This window comes from Meles meles, chromosome 10 (genome assembly GCF_922984935.1).
Source record: "Meles meles chromosome 10, mMelMel3.1 paternal haplotype, whole genome shotgun sequence".
In the NCBI taxonomy this organism is placed as follows: Eukaryota; Metazoa; Chordata; class Mammalia; order Carnivora; family Mustelidae; genus Meles; species Meles meles.
In genome coordinates, this window is record NC_060075.1 from 43,815,219 (window position 1) to 43,832,939 (window position 17,721).

Here is a 17,721-nt window from a genome sequence, read left to right on the forward strand (position 1 = left end):
CTCTGTGGTGATAGGGTCCACATTGCCTCTACTGCTTGGGCCACAGAAAGTCCTCCTGCCCTCTAAAGGTCTTCTCACACAGTGCCTTAAATACCCACATTAGAAACAGAGGACTGCTTAAAGATGTTAAATGCCAGAAGACTCAAGATAAGAAAATGACAATATAAATATGATACCTAAAACTGATAATGCATAAGCCTCAGTCAGCTACATTTTTAAAAAAGAGTGCCAGGAAAGAACTAGAACATAAGAGGCTGCCAGGAGGGCAGGCCAGTTTGAATGGGGACAGGGAGATGGAGAGAGAAACCTGGGAAAACTCCATTTAGGGAGAGGAGGAGAGAAGTAAAAATAAGGGCCAGAACTGGAAGGTGAGAGGAAGGAGCAGCCGTAGAAGGGAGGGGGCACAGATCAACAGCTGACAGGACAGCTGGTTTGAACTCCTGGTAGAAGGTGTCCGGAAGCTACACTGCGATCTGGTTCTCTTCAAGGAAGCATTGCCATTAGCCCAGTACTCTCTACTCCAACTGCTGGGATCTTTGGCTGGAAATGCTGAGATCCATGGTCTGTGAGGGAGAACCTTCCCTCTCCTTCTAGGGAAGAAGCATGAACAGAAACAACAAGGCCAGCCAGTCCTACAGGCTCCGTGGACAACTTGCAGGACCCTTCCCCAGGCCTGTACACACCGGTGCCCATGACCTGGGGTGGCTTACCTGGGGCACCTGCTCACATCCACGGTTTAAGCACCCAGTGGGACCAGGCCCACATAATCCCTGACATCCCACCAGCTTGGGCCAGATGGAGACCAGTCATCGGGAAGTTTGCTCCTGCCCCCTGCTGCCTAGACATCTGGATGACAGAACACAGCTTTGAAGGAGTTCAGTGGAGGTTTTTAGACATGGGGACTCTGTTCCCCTGTGTCATAAAAGGATTGTGCCTGAAGACAAGGTGCATCAGGCCATGAAGTTCATAGGATGGAAAGCTCAAAACTGGAATTTACTTCCATTTGTCTGAAGGCCACATAGATTAAGCTGCATTTGCCTGACTCTTGCACTTCCGTGGGGCTGCAGAAAGGTACACAGGGTTGTCTCTGTTACATGTTTGCTGTTTGACTCACAGCTTGCCGTGTCTCCTCCCGGGCCTCTTCCTCCACAGTAGAAAGGATTGTCCTCTTATGCTTGAAGGAGAAGAAACAAATGGAAGTCACATGCACTACCAATGAAAAGATAATAAATGTTGTTATGTGAGAAAAATAGAATGTGTATACATTATTTAGACAGATATTTCCATACATTGGCTATCACCAAACAGATAGTCCAAATGAGTGAGTCCTATGAACAATAAATCATGGAACCAATTTCAAGGAAAACAAGTTTTGCTTTGGAAATTGCTTTCAGAATGTATGCACTTGAAATCAGTAAATATGAAAATGTTAACATTCAATAAATTCTATTGGGTAGAACTTGAAGCCAATGAAATATAAAATTCCCCAAATTTGACAGCAATTTTTATTTTACCCATGTTATTTTAAGGCAAAAAATTAAAATGTGAATGCCATACTGCTCCTTGATATTCTCCCCCTCAGAGCAAAGGAAATAAATAGCAAATCCAGAAAGAATTAATATGGAAAAAGCCTTCCTTCCCTTGCTGCCCTTTCTATTCCCAAGCAAAAGGGTGAAGCTGATGGGTCCACTCAGACCCTCAGGCATGTTTGGGCATAGCAAACACCTCCCAGCCAAGCTGGACATTCCACTTCCTCTGGGATCCTCCTCTGGCCGCCATCTTTATCTCCTATAACCAAAACAACGCAACCAGTCTGTGGCCTGAGCTAATGGCAAAGCAAAGAAGGGCAAGACAATCATGCCGGGAATTATGGGGAATCTCAACGGGCAAACCAAAACTGGTCTAAATTCACCTGTTAGCGCCTTTGAATGGGGTGGCCTGGTAAATTAAGAGATCATTGGAAGGATCCTTCCCAGTGCATCTCAGAGAATCACAGAATTAACATAGCCGTGTGGCTCCATCATGGAAATGAAATTGCTCAGGCTGAGCTGCTCTGTGAAGACAGACACTCCCCAAATGTCATCACATGAAACAGACTGGAGAATGCTTTTCAGCGTGATCAAGCAGCCTGTCTATGTCCTCCCTGAGGATTTTGGGATGGATAGGCATGGCAGATGCTGTGGACAAACCTGCCTTTTCAGCTTCCCTTTCTTCCTACTTCAATTTCTTATCATAGCCAGTTAGTTCTGAGAACAAACTAAGTGAACAAGAGAGTTCCTTAAGACAGGTTATCTCTGATCTGACTGTTTTCAGGAGGGCAGTGGGAATTTATAGTGAGGATACTTCAAATCTCCTCCTTCCAGAAGCCTGCAGGTGATCCAGCAGAAACACCTCACATCGTGGGCTCCCAGAGCAGCCGGCTCAGCGCAGGGAGAGATCTGGCCGGGCTTCCCGCTGCCTTCCTCGCCCCTTCATGCCTGCTTCAGTACCCGAGCCAGAAGGAGCTGTTCAGGATCCAATTCTTTAAATTATATGTCGGAACATGGTGAAAATGGCAATATAACAAATGGTATTTACACTTTTGGAGCCAAAGTGAAACTTTTTCATCACCACAAACATTTCCTAAAGCCCAAAATTTCACTGCTGAAAGAACCCCTCAGAGGAATTACTTAGAAAAGCCAAATTCCAGTTGGAGGAAGCAGAGAAGTTTATGTCAGCTTTTAAAGCATAAACTGGATTATGGCATAATGTGGCTAAAACATGACAAGATTGTTCCAACCGGAACTCTGATAAGTTGTGTTTTCCAGGCCTTTTACCTGTTGGTGTGGCCAGAGCTGCTGACACTGGTTTCCAGTTTTTGGACCCTGAGCCTCCCCTACTCCTGCCATCAGGCCACAGCCAACTCAGTAAAAGCAGTGGTTAAGAGCGTCTACCTTGGATAGCCCTATAAAAGCAACCAGTGCCTAAAGGGTCCGAAAGATGTCTCCTTTCAACGCTGAAGGTCACACAGAACAGTCATGTTAGAAGCCCCCTCTTCTCACTTCCTTCTCTCTCTGGATGCTCAGAAGATACATGAAAGATGCTCGAACAGACCCAGGTGCAGGAAGCAAAAAAGGGCTTAGAACAAAATGCCCGAATGTCCTCAAATTCGGCTTTTGCTCATCCCATTAGAAATCAAGGGGAGTTTATAAAACCTCTCAGAGGGTGTGAACTACATTGCTGCAACTCAGGAAAGCTCTGGATTTGTTTTACCCCCAAAGTACCAAAATACCAGTTGTTCTCTGCATGCCCAGGCTACCTGCTCCTTTTTCTCTCCTTATCCACACACTTAAACTGCACTATCCCTGCACACACACACACACACACACACACACACACACACACACACACCCTCTTTGCGTAGAGCGTGTTGGGCCTAGTAAGGAATAAGTAGAGCCTCTTTAGCTTAGCAAGGCTCAACTGAGGAGTCACTTTCTCTGGCAACATTTCACTGATGTACTCCCAAACACAAAACCCCAAATTGGGCTTTCTGGGGCTCCACGGCCAGCTGTATGCTCCTCTGGTTTACCACAAGTCACAAGACCTAGACTGTGATTGTCACAGTCTTAAGGCCCGTATCTTCATCTGAATGCTCAGAATGTCTAGGAAACTGAACCAAACACAACCTAAAGAAAACATCTGGATTTGCAAGAGGAATTTCTGTAAATCTGCCTCCTCCCCCATGTTCCTTATGTGACAGCCTGGCACTCATTGTTACCACCCATCACTCAAGCCACAAACTTGTCTATACGCCCTTCAAGCTGTTACAAAGTTCTCCTCTTTTTATCCTGGTTTTGGGGGCTAATCGCCTCTCACCTGGATTATCTCACGGACCGCCCACCTGCGCTTTTCCCTGAAAATCCCACCTCCCCCCACTCACTGAGACAAAGCTCTAATCACAGAAGTGCTAGCAGCAAACGGCCCTGTATTTTTACCCCATCCCAGACAAATGTTGTTTTCTGAATGCACTACAACATAAAGTACTTCGGGAAGTACTGCGCCAAAGAATAAAACTCAGGCTTTTTGGTACTCGTAAGAGGCCTTCCATTCACATCTTTACACCACATCATTTCCGGTGCAGCCTTGGTGCCTTATTCTCCGTCTACCTGGAACACAGTTCCTGCTTTGCTTGGCCAGGCTCACTCTGAATTCGCCTTTAAGGCTCACGTTTGTGTGGATTTCCCATGCTTCTCCCCCCATTCATCTTTTCAAAGCTGGCTGGCTCAAAATTAATCTGAAAGGGAACCACGGTAAAAAGGGATCTCACGCAGGAGTGTGCTGTTCAGTCGGTTCAATGAAGCCCAATATAGCAACATGGCTTTAGAGCCCAAAGGGCCCCCTTAAAGGCTAAACGTCTGGGTTCTTAATTCAAGGTCAACATAATCAGCAGCATTGGTTTCGCTTCCTTCTTTGTTCATTCTTAGCCACTTGAACACTCTCCATTTTCAGAATTAAAATCCTGGTTTCTGAAAAGGTTTTTACTTCAGGATTTAGAATCGGAAACCATTTTTGCTTGCTCCTGAGGGTTATGTTTGGAGGAGATAGCTAATTAAAATATCTTGGCCCCTGTCCCCTAAGGCGTTTTCCTTCTCCCACACCGGGAGCTTTCCAGCTCACATCTTTAGTATTTGTCAGATCCATATCAATGTGAGCTATAAAGAGCAGCAAAGGAATGGAAACTCAACAAGGAAGAGCGCCATACGGAGCTGTTGCAACCACGAGGCTTGGCTTGATTTTATTCATGTAAGAAAAATTTATTGACTGCCTATCAGTTATTTTTCTTAATTAGGGTAATGTATTCTCTATGTCTTTTTATATGTCTGAAACATTTCATAATAAGAAAAAGTTTTCCAGTCAAAATAGTTTATCCATGGTCAACAAAAGCTGGGGAGGAGTCAACCACTGGGCTCTTCTCATCTCATCAGGAGATGGCCTTTACAAGCTGGTGGTCAGGGACTCGGGTAATACTCAACAAGTTAGGGGGAGACCTTCCACCTGAAGAGTTGATGATTCTCAACTTTTTCACCCATAATTGCTGTTGTCAATATCCAATATTCATTTTTCTTCCAAGTTTAAAACTTTTAGTTCAAAATCTTTAAAATTCCTATTTTCACAGGAAGAAGGGAGAGGACTTCCTCTTACTGAGCACAAGCTACATGCAACTGGAATCATAATTGTGCTTATTCTTCCTCAAGGGCATTTGTCCCTCATCAAATTCAATATCCATAGCTAATAGCATAGTTAAAATAAGGATTCTATATGTGTAAATAGCGTGATATTAACCCATCTTTTAACTTTATATATACTGTGTCACCAACATGAATTACTAGCCTGGGATACATATATATAAATATTCATTTCCAGTTCTCTAACCCTGCAGGAGTTTGGCCTTGAGATCCCATTGAAAATATGTAAATAAGATGAGGCCACTACCATTGAAGCATTTGGTTAATCTCCATTCTGGTCAATCATTCGATAAAATCATTGCTCATCTATAGCCATGGCCAAAACCAGAACATGGCAAACGGACCATTTGGCTCATTTCACCATGCTCCCCCATCACAGAGCTGCCTGCTTGGATTAGTAGGCATGAATAACCCTCTACCCTTTCTGCCTTCTCTTTTTTCTAGAATTAGGAACGAAAAAAGTTTACAACATTTAAACTAGCCATGAATAAAAATACATCACACAAACTTGTAATCAAGCCACCCAAATTGTCAGAGTTGGTCCATGAGGAAGAGTCTTCATCTCATTCACCATGGTCAGACTTGATTGAAAATGCTGGGATAGGGGCTATTAAGCATTACTGGGTAGTGTCACTCACTCCTTGGATGAATAATGAGCAGTAAATAACCACCCACAATTTTCCCTTCTGTGGTCCCTCTTTCATAGAGCAAAAACCCAGTGTGAACTGGAAAGGAATTTAAAGATAATCTAAAAGAACTAAAGATTATCTAAAAAGGAACCAATCAGAGGAGGTCCACTGATCTGCCCTATCCTTCCTTACAGTACAGGGGGACATACATGAGATTATAAATGTAAGAGTTTTGCAAACTCCAATTGTCTCAGATCTCTGTGCAAGTAATCCCATCAGAGGCAGGGTGTCTAGTTTTCTTGATTCTTAACCTTGCTATATGCTACCCAGCCTCTTTGTGTTACAGATGAGCAAAAGTGTACCTCCAAATGCTTAAACAGTGTGGAGGTCACAACTACATTTGGAACCCAAGTCCCCTAAAAAGCTCTCTTTCCAAATGTAGCACTAAAGCAATGACCAGGTTACCTTGGGTTCCAGATGTTAAGATATTTAGGACCCATGGAAAACACCACCACCATATTTTCTGGTGTCCCAGCCAGTCAGTATTACCCTGTGCTTTATTCAGTTTACTCAAACAGCTGGAGATGTCCCAGCAAAGAATCCAAATTAATACTTGAGCTGTCACGAATGCATGACAGGCAATGGCAATATACTGATTGTCAAAAATTTGGGGATTTGCTCTTCTCTGCTAATAGTACTCTATAAAAATTAAGTATTGTAGGTTACATAAAATATGTCTAAATAAAGCCATTACAAAATTGATGAGCCCAAAGTTGATATGGTTTACTTATGAAGTACAACACAGCACATCTTGGAAGATAAAATACATGGTTTTAAATATTAAGCCCTTTATTTACTATACTGTAGAACATAGTATTTTTAGACATCAGTAAGTTTTGTTTTGTTGACATTTTCATTTATTAACTGAAACAAAATTCAGGAAGCTCACATGATGACCAGTAGTAAACTACCAGTAAATTAGAGCAAGTACAGAGACCAGTCTTTGTTTGGCCTGATGTTCAATCAACTGGTCAGTAAAGGCTTTCTGCATAATAGTTATGACATACTAACAGTCTCCAAATAGCACTGGACTAGGATCCTCTGGAATTAATTAGTGATTTTCATTTTACACATGGGATAGCCACACAAGGTAGATGGCTTACATCAACTCATTATATTTGCCCGTCCTAAATTGCTCTAAGATTCAAAGAAATGGTTACTTTCTCACATGTTGTGCAAAAGTTTCTCCAAATATCTGCTCATGCTCAATAAAACTAACATGTCACCCAAACATTCTTTAATCTCACTGTGACATATAAATGGACATCCATCATACACACGTGTATAATTAGGTGACTCAAAGAGTATGCAAAGATGGCAAGAAACCATTCAATTCTTTGGCTATGCTCGACTGACAAATATATATTTCTTGGCAACTAGCCAATCGGTTTTGGAAATAATATTGGACCATGACCCAAGAAAGTCTAACAACCTATCCCTTGCTTTCCATGCACCATTAGGGCCTGTCACCAATCACCAGCCATCTCTCTCAGGCATACATTCCTCTCCTTGGAAGCATGAAATGCCCCTGGATAACTTTGCCCTTCTCCAGAGAAGCACATTTTCCACTAAACTGCAAGTCTTGATTCAAAGCTAAAATTAATGCAGGCAGGCAATTTGGGTTTCTTAGAAAACTTCTTAAAAATGACAAATGTATGTGATGTTAAAGCCATCCAATATGTCTGCATGCTGCCTTGTTAAATTACCAACACCTGGTTTATTTATACAATGTATCCAATGGCTTACAGGTTAGGATCCTAGAAATAATACATGTCTTATAGCAAAAAATATACATATAATAATCCACCTATAGTTTATATAAATGATGAAATGTTTCTGAATATATCTATATATCTATATATGTACACATATATACTCTGTGTGTGTGTATGTGAAGAATCAGCACACAAATACTGCAGTCCTTCATTGGCTCTTCCACTTCAGTGTCAAGGACACCAGGTTTCAAAGTCTTAAGAGCAGAACAAAGGTCACCGCTGAGGACAAAGGACTGGCTTGATGCACCTTCCCTTGTGAAGGACCAAGTTTGCTGGGCAGTGGCAACCTGCAATGCATGGCTTATTGCATGGACCGATCTCATTCCAGTTGTCACAGGTCTTGGCACATCCTGGACCACAGGTATCGTACACAGCCCCGTGCTTACATTGGGTGGCTGGATAAAAAAAAAAAAAAAGCAGACACAGGTGAGACGTGGAGAAATGGCCACATCAGTTCAACCCCAGCCCCATGCCATTCTGCAGCCTCATGTCACCCACTGCTCTGGCCCTTCTACAGCACAGATGCACTTTTGCATTTTAACAAAGGAATAACCAACCTCCGACCTTCCTCAGACACTCTGGGCATCACTGGCCCCTGAAAAAAACAATATCAAAGGTCCACCTGCTGGGCTAGTGAACCTCAAAATAAAATAAAATGGAAAGCTTTCTATTCCCAGAGAAGACAAACTATACATTAGTAAAGCTCCCAGGAAGTCTATGAGGTTATTTGGTTATTGAGAGCAGTCTGAAAAATCAGCTCCAAATAGTGCTGAAAGCTATCAAGTTGTGATGAATAGGAATATTTTATGCAACCACATCAATATTCAAATACACAGAATTATACATACAGGGAAAAAAAAAACCCTACCAAGGATACGTGACATATTTTAATCATAGTGATCAATTTGAGGCAAATTAGAGCAAGAGTGGGATAAAAACCAAGTAAGGAAAAATGAGATGTGTACCTGGGGAGAGGAAGTACGTGGCTGGCTGGCCAGAGAATATAAAAATGATGATCTAGCCAAATCAAAACCCATTTGCTATCTTTGTTTACTTAGAGCTAAAATGATTCTGACAATACTCTGAGAGTTCCGGAAAATTCATGAATAGATTTGTCAGAAAAAAATGCTGCAAACATTCTGGAAGTTTTACAACATACAAACTTTCCTATCTGGGTTATTTCCAGGGACGGTCAAAGAAGCCCCCACCTCCCATTCTCATGAAGAGGAATGTAGAAGAGGGGCTTTTCAAGAACACCAGCAACAATCTGACCTTCCTCTGACATTGCTCCAAACAAAATGAATAGCAAGGCAAGACAATCTGTTGAAACACCTCTACTACAGTTTATGTAGTTTGCAAAATAATACCTCATAAAGAATTACATAATTCTAAAACTGAAAACTTGAACTGGTTTTCAAGCAAGTACACCTTAAGCTCAATCTTTCAAATTAGAGATTTAGAGTGACCATGGAACATTCATGTTTGACCATGTCTAACTTACAATAAGCTAGTAAGAGCTCTCTCTGTCCCAAGTTCTGATGGCCAACCCCTCCTTTGCCTCTTTAGGCCTGGGAATGATCACAACCTCTCTGTTATCAGGGTATGATAGAATAATAAAAAAAAAATATTTGGGCTTTGTCCCTACTTCCTGGCACACAGCTCCTACAGTCCGTGGAATCCCCAGAGTAATAAGTGTATTTTGTATGTTAATGACAAGGTGGGTGGCTAGGGGACCCTACACAGCTTCAGAATGGGGGCTGGTTACCAGAAGAACCAAGGCTTGATTAGAAGGTTGCAACTTTCAGCCCCACCACCCAAACTCCAGGAAGGGCAGACGGGGTGGCTACTGAGTTTATCACCAGTGGCCAATGATTTCATTGATCATGCCTGCATAAGGAAACCTCCATAAAAACTCTTAAATGAGTTTAAATGAGAAAACTCCAGAGCTCAGGAACATATCAAGATACTGGGAGGGTGGTGTCCTTCCTCCACTGGGACCATAACTCCTGCGTCAGGACCCTTTTGTGCCTTGCTGTATGTACCTCTTCCTCCGTTCATTTGTATCCTTTATAACAAACCAGTTAGTAAATAAAGTGTTTTCCAGAGTTTTGTAAGACATTTTAGCTATAAAGTCTGAAAAGGAAGGGGGATTTTAAGAACACCTCCCTCCCCCTTCTTTGCAGCCAAAGCAGACAGAAGTGAGGGTAACCGAGGGACCTAATACTTGGAACTGGCATCCGAAGTGAGGGCAGTCTTGTGACACTGAGCCCTTAAGCCGATGGAGTCTGATACCAGCTCTGTGTAGTTAGTGTCAGGATTCAATTAAATTGGAGGGCACCCAGTTGGTCTCTGGAACTTTGGAGAATTGGTTGGTATAAGAAAAAACCACACACATTCAGTGCTGAAATATTGTGAGTAAAAACAGTTCATTTCCAGGGCACTGGGCTTTTCTTTGTTATTCTCCTACACCCCATTTATCCCTTTTCAAGCCCATCTATTAAACTTACCTCAGTTAGTAAATGTGAGTGTGCCCTTTGTTTTCTGGCCAGATCCCAAGTGATACAGTAGATTAGTAAAAAATTACTGCTACTCGTTAATGCTACATTTCCTAACATTACCACTACCATGTAACTTTATTGTTTCTGCTTTTCATGATTTAATTTTAGTCCTTAGGCTACTAGGAACCTCCTCTAGGCAAACCAAGCCTGAGACCCACCCTCTGCCTTGACCTAATGCCATTATCTAGCTTGGTGAGTGTTAACTACCATCTAGCCCATCTTCCGCTGTTCTAGACACTTCCCAATTTGTTTTCCCACCACTCTTATCTGGATGAGCTCTTCCTTGACTCTGCTCAGAGCACCTGCTGCCCACCTCCATTCCTGCCTTTGCAACATGCAGCTGTACTCACAGGTTTCCTTGTCTTCTCTCTCTCTCCCATTAAATCTAGGCCACTAGAAGGAAAGGCTGTCTTGTTTCTTTATTTTCAGCAACAATGTGCTGTTTAACATGCAGCAGGTAGTCAGAGGACTACTGAGTGCTATATGGATGAGTGAGTGGGTAGAGCAACATAACTCTTCCTTTAAATCTTGTTTGCTTTTCTGACAATCTTTTGGCTTTTGACAGACCCCTTCAAAATTTTTTTGCCCCTTTCAGTGGCTAACGGAATACCCTATATATTATTTATGTCTAACAATTTGGAAACATCTTAGCTGAATAGCATATTCACCCACAATGACTATTTCCCTGTGTTGTTAGGTTTTCCACTGAAAATAAGAATGATCAGGAAGCTTCCTGATGCCTGACATCCCTCACCCCAAAAAACCTAGCCCAGGTAATTTTCATATGCAGTCAGAACTGAGAACTTATCCTATACACAACCCTCACATCCATGCTTCAGTCACTGCAGAGATGCATGCCTTTTTAGCAAATGAGAAAGCAATTATTTCTAAAGTGGAAGGAAGAGCGCAATGAGCGCTCCTGTTGTTTCCCACCATCTGCCACCTAAAACCCTACTGGAGCTCCTCCGCAGACTCAGAGCCCCCATCCTTCCTTACTGAGGGATTCAAGTCATCGACACGAGCACCCTTACGTCATTTCCCTATCGCCGCTCCACCGCATCTACACCCATCCTTGACTTGCCACTCCTGGGTTCTGACCCCTCTCCTCCAGGAACTTGCTCTATTAGCTGTTTGTCCTTTTCATTGCACGTTTATCCTCTCCTCTGTTGGCTCCATCTTCTAAACATTACAAACATCTTCAGAGCAATGCTAACCTTTGATAAAAAAAAGATTCTGTAACGTATCAGACTTAATGCCTTCTTCCTTTTACCTCTAAATCTCATTAAAGAGTTTACAGTCATTTTATCCAATTCCTCTGCAATTAATCAACATTAATGACCTGTTTTTCTCAGCTACCACTTTACTGAAATAGTTCCCACCAAAATTTTTATATAGTGACTCTGTCTACCGATGCACTGGTAAGCCCCATTCTCCCATAACCTTTCCACAAAATATTTGGCCTTACTGTCTGCTTTATCTTATGACACTGAACTCCCCAGTTTCTAACACCGTAAGGACAGCTTCTGTCCTGTGCTTGTCTACTTTCTTCTTTCCCTTACATTGTCTTGTCTTCTCTCTCTCTCTCTTTCTATCAGCTACTACAGTGCCATCTCTAATTTCTAGTTCTGATTTTCTTCCCAATCTCATCATTTTCCAAGTCTTAATTCAAATGGTGCTTCTTCCAAGTAGCTTCCTGGATCGGCCCCAAAATATCCTTTCTCTCTCTGCACCCCACAGCACTTTTCATGTTACAGTTATTTGTTTGTTTTAATCCCCAGTTCCAGTGCAGCTGTAGTTCTTAATCAGAGATGCTTATCACAGTCCCTTGAGGATCTTTCAAAAGGTATTATTCCTCAACCCCATTCCCTGAAGATTTTTGCTCTGAGTCTACAGTGGGGCCCAAGCGGCTGTAGATTATAAAAGTTCTGGGGATGGCCTGTCATCGTTACCAATGGTATCAAGGACCCATGGTTGAAGAAAGTGAACTGTTGAGGCCATGGTCCTGTGGGCAGAGTCCTTGTCTACCATGACCCAAGGTTCTGGCACAAGGCCAAGCACAGAGGAACAGCTTAATATATGTTAGTGCCTGTTGGATGATGATTTAATCTTAATGATGCTCAATCCATCATCTCATTTCCCAGTGTGGATTACATTTGGCTGGCCTTGAGTTCATTTTCCACTCAGCTGCTTCCAAAAAGCCTCTTTGAACTCGCTTTACCCGCCAGATACTTTGCTTCCCTTTAAATCTTGCAAAGATCACTTGTAAGATGAAAACTTGACAGAATTTCCTCTTTCCACCCATATTCTCTCTTTTTCCCACATGCTTTCATAGACATGAGCTCTCTCATGTCTCCTCCTCTCTCTGACCTCTCAATTATTCCTTCTAGCTCTATCACTTAACTTACTGATGTTCTGCTATGACATTTCACCTTTGACTACCTGAACACTGATTATTTCCTTCACAATCTATGGCTAGAAAGTAGAATGTAGAAAATGGAGAACTACTAGGAAAAAAAAGGGGGGGTCTTTTCTCATTGAATAAATACCATTTCCATTTCAGTTCAAATTAATAAATCTCTTCCACCTATCTGCCATGTGGTAGGCATTCTCTTGGGCCAGGGAATCAAATGTGAGTAAGATATCATCTCTGATCTCCAGTTAAAGGAGTCTGGGCATACAACGAAACAGGTGAAGGTGACATGTAAACAGATTCTTAATAAAATGCAAGAGGTACCATATTAGATCACTGGAGCAAAATCCTGTAGAGGAGTAAGAGGGAGACATCACCCCGATGTTGAGGGTAGGTCAGCATCTAAGAAGACCTCAGAGAACAGAGCCCACTGAGGTCTTAAAAGGTGAGTAGCAACTGTCAGACAGGCTGCGGTGGGAAGAGTTGCCCAGGTAGAGAGAGGGCAAGGGCAGGATGTGGGCAACAACAAATTGCCTGGCTCAGTCAGGGAACGAAGATCCCAATTTGGTAGGTGGGAGCACAGAATTTGAGGAGGGAGAGATGGGGAGACAAAGGCAGACAAGCAGGCAGGGGCTATAAGTCTTGGCAAAGGGGGATCTTAGGAGGGTTTTAGCTGGAGGATGATGTGATTACTGTAAGGGCCTATTTAGCCAGAGTGGCCCCACCTTGGTCGAACAGCCATTTTGTTGTTTATGCAGTAAAACTTAAACTGACCCTGCCCATTCCCCCTCCCCCTGGGAACTTACTTAAAAGCAAGTCGGGGGCGCCTGGGTGGCTCAGTGGTTTGGGCCGCTGTCTTCGGCTCAGGTCATGATCTCAGGGTCCTGGGATCGAGTCCCGCATCGGGCTCTCTGCTCGTCAGGGAGCCTGCTTCCCTCTCACTCTCTCTGCCTGCCTCTCTGCCTACTTATGATCTCTCTCTGTCAAATAAATAAATAAAATCTTTAAAAAAAATAAATAAAAGCAAGTCGGGGAAACCAGTCCCAGGTAACAAAGCCCAAATACAAGGGTGGGTCAGGTCAGGTGGAGACATCCAATCAGTAAAGTGCACATACTGTCTCCCTAGCTACCAAGGAGTGTGGGCCGCAACTTTTGGGTGCCAATTCCAAATTGGTGATAGGCTAGTTCAAATAGCTATTATGGGGTGAAATGTAATTCAATTGGCCACTCGTGTGTGACCTAGCATGACTGTGCAGCTTTCTCTGTGTGTTACAATCTCAATCCCACCTGTGTGTGGCCAGGCCCAACCACACGGCCTTTGCTCTATAAAAGTTAGTCTGTGAGGCAGGGAGGGGGCGCCCTCTCTGTAAGGAGCAGCCCCCACTGGTCTGTTTGACGGTTGGTTTGATTCTTGATGCTTGGCCCAAAATAAAGCTTTGCTTGACCTTCACTTTGTATCAGTCTCACTCCTTTGACCATGGACCCATTATTGAGGGACCCAACAATTACATTCGCCTTCAAACTGATCATCAACTTTTATATGATCCTAGAACGCGAATACTGACTCAGACCCTGTTTGACCCTTCTGTGAATTCAAAATTATTTCTAACATATAACAGGCAAAAGATAATTTTTTAAAACCTAAATGTGACTGATATGCACATATGCCTTTAATAAAGGATTCATCTGGTTAAATTAATTTTTTTTAAGCCAGCAAACTACCAAAGTGATTAGGGTTTGCATGTATTTATTCTCAAGAGGGCACATAAGCAACCATTGTGTAATACATACAAGCTTTATGTGGTAGCCCGTAAAAGCACTAGGTGTTGGCTTTATCTGTAAATTCAATAAGCATGGCTCTGTGCCCTTTGGAACTCAGCTGTCCTCATGTCCCTCTACTGGGTGTTAAAGATGATCATACTGACTTTATCCCCTAAACTGTTAACAGGAGGCATCCAGTTGGCCAAGGAAAAGCTCACTGTGTATAAGGAAAGCAGTTGCTACAGAGAAGGGGCTAGAATCACCCGGAATTTGTAGGGGAAAAAACAAAACAAAATGGGAAAATGCTCACAGAACCCAGCAGACTATATGATGTGCTACAGAAAGATACACCCCACTTTGACTATCCTAGCACCTTTCCCACTTATAAGATGTATCACTGAAAGTGCAGTGACAATTAGCATCAGCTACAGGGAGGTGGCAAAAAAATCTGCTATGGATAGCCAAGTGAGATGCACAACCTAGATCACAGCAAAGTTAAACTCAGAGATTACCAAGTGACCACCATCAGAGAAATCAAGAGAAATTGGAAAGCTCTACATAACAAATGTTTGAATAAATGCATTGATGTTTGTGGAAATATGCAAATAAATATATATTCATATTCAAATGTATTTTTTTTGCAATGCTCTTGCCGGTCTGTTTTCATAATGATGAACAACAGAGGCTGTAAAGCAAATTGACCTGAGTTTCATTCCCAACTTAGGCATTTTTTAGCTCTGTGACTTGCAGCCAATCACTTAAATATTCTAAACCTCAATGTCCTTATCATTAAAATGTGGGTAATAGAATGTCACCACACAGATTATAATGCAGATTTAACCAGATAAAATATCATAAAAGTACTAGAGTAGTCCTCAGGGCAAAGGAAACGCTTATAAAATGGCGATTATTAATAGAAACGATCATTATTAAGCTTTTATGATAGACCTTCATGATGGCCCTTTGCACAGTGTATTGTACTCGGTAATTCAGTGCCATCTACCCTTTCAGCCACATGTACACTTCCTGCTGGTAGACATGATAGAACTAAAACCCGCTCTAGCCTTGCAAATGTCACTTGCTCATTCAGAGTTTCTAGCCTGGCTGGCTTCTTATCTGCTCAACTTCCAAGCTTTTTATTCTGGAAGATTTCTCTTCTCTGTATTAAGTGGCCGTAAGTGCTGTCATAAGTCAAAAGATCTGGGAGGGGATGCCTGGTGGCTCAGTTGTTAAGTGTCTGCCTTCGACCCTGATCCCAGGGTCCTGGGATCAAGCCCTGCATTGGGCTCCCTGCTCGGTGGGAAGCCTGCTTCTCCCTCTCCCCCTGCTTGTGTTCCCTCTCTCAGTGTGTGAGATAAATAAATAAATAAATAAAATGTTAAAAAAAAAAAGTAAAAGAAAAAGATCTGGGAGCTGAAAACAAGGAAGGAGTATTCTTAGGGTCTTCAGTATTTCTGATTAATTAGAACTGGATCTACTGAAAGGTGCTGCATGTCTCTGTAAATTTATTTTCATGTACCAGCTGCCAGTCTGTGGAAGCTTACTGTGTGTGTGTGTGTGTGTGTGTGTGTGTGTGTACACGTGCATGTGTAAGGGTTCTCCTGCAACTGTGCAATCAGGCCTCACTCAGATAGGTCCATTAATTTTAAGTGGTAAATGGAACCTTTCAAGAGCCATATTCCTTGTCCGTTAGAAAAGTGATTTTAGCTCCTGACATTCGGTCCCCGAAATCAGGATGCCGGGGGAAACATGCCGTCCTCAGATGCAGTGTGTGCCCTCAGATGGGGCTACAGAGAGCTCCGGGCCAGGAAGAGAGTGTTCCTAGATTGTGTATCTAACATAAGCCTTACCACGGCACCCCCACAGCTAATAAAGTTTATAAAGTTCTGCAGAGCTCTAAATCACAGAGGGTGGAGGGATGGGGCTGGCCTCCATATATCTCACTCATTTTCTGACAGATGTGAAGCAAGGAGGACTCAAAGAAGAGAAAGGGAACCAGGAGTATTCAAGATGCACTGAAAGGACGGGTCCCTCAAAACATCACCTTCACTACGCGACTCCACACTGATGCATTAGGTGAGAGCTATGCCATTTGGTCTTACATTTTAGGAGCCTCCGCCACACCTTACTACTGAGCTAGGGAAACTGAAAGACTTCATAAAAATCTATATTTTGCTCCCTTTCCTGCTTCTATTCTTGCTAGGACCTGCACCTCCCACCATGCACATGTCTTAATGTAAATCCTTGTAAGGGATGAGGAGTTAACTATTTCTTTGGAGTCTTCGGGCACAAATGGTGGTATCTAAGAAATGACAGGGTGAGGTCATCATGCGCGTATGCCAGACCACTAGCGCTAGACATCCTGAAGATGCCAAGACACCCTGATTCCAGGGAAAGAGTGACTCATGATGGACACCTGGACTCTGTCCTTGTTCTGACCAGTTCCTACATGCCTGAAAAGACATGTGCACCAGATCACAACTGTCAGTAAAGACTCCAGACCCCACGCAAAGATTAGACTCATCCTCCATTTCCTTTCTGAGCCTCCCAGATGCTCTGTCTCTATCTTCCATATATCTATCTTCAATAAACTCCGCTCTCACTTCCTGCTGGCTCGTGTTTGCTTTCCATCCTGTGTGAAGCCAAGGACCATCTTGGTTGGTCCTGCAGGATTCCCTCTGGGTCCTCTGACCTGGCCTGCTGGCATTACTGTGAGTTATTTTTATCAATCAATACTCCTTTGAGAAGGGTGGCATCAACAGAGAGGTACTCTTGCTGTGGAAAGTGAACCCAGGTACAAAGACTGGACTTGGGTTTGCAGAGGAGAGCAAATTCCAAAAGAAAAATCAGAAAGAAGTAAAAGGGTTTGGTGCTTTTCAAGGACACAGACTAGTGATTTTGTCAAGCGGCAGCTTAGAGAAGTTTTAAACCCCAAAATACCTGTCATTCTCTCCCCTCAAAGCCACCCAAATAGGCATAAAAATTAACTCAGTGGTTTCAACTTTGGCTGTAGGTCAGAATGACCTGAGAAACTTTTGTTTTCTTTTAAGATTTTATTTGTTAATTTGAACAAGAGAGCATATTGGGGAGGGAGAGTAGAAGGAGAAGAGAATCTCAAGCAGACTCCACACTAAGCATAGAGCCTGATGTGGGGCTCCATCCCAGGACCCTGATGTCACCTCACCACCTGAGCCAAAACTAAGAGTCGGACACTTAACTGGCTGCCCCACCCAGATGCCCCTCACCTGAGAAGTTTTAAAAGCTACGGAAGGCCAGTTAAAGCAGGGTATTTGGGCATGGGGC

The 17,721-nt window shown here is 42.9% G+C and overlaps 1 protein-coding gene across 3 annotated transcripts in view; it reads right to left on the reverse strand.

Annotated features, from left to right (window-relative positions):
* Positions 1-6,607: 6,607 nt before the first annotated feature.
* The window catches only part of BMPER (BMP binding endothelial regulator), a 253,349-nt gene continuing 242,235 nt past the window's right edge, over positions 6,608-17,721 (reverse strand). For 2 of the 3 annotated variants that reach the window (XM_046021646.1, XM_046021645.1), the window contains exon 15: positions 6,608-8,084. In XM_046021646.1, coding sequence (XP_045877602.1) covers positions 7,903-8,084 — 182 coding nt within the window. In that variant the 3' untranslated portion in view covers positions 6,608-7,902. The remainder of the gene's footprint in view (positions 8,085-17,721) is intronic. The other variant, XM_046021648.1, reaches the window with a different exon arrangement.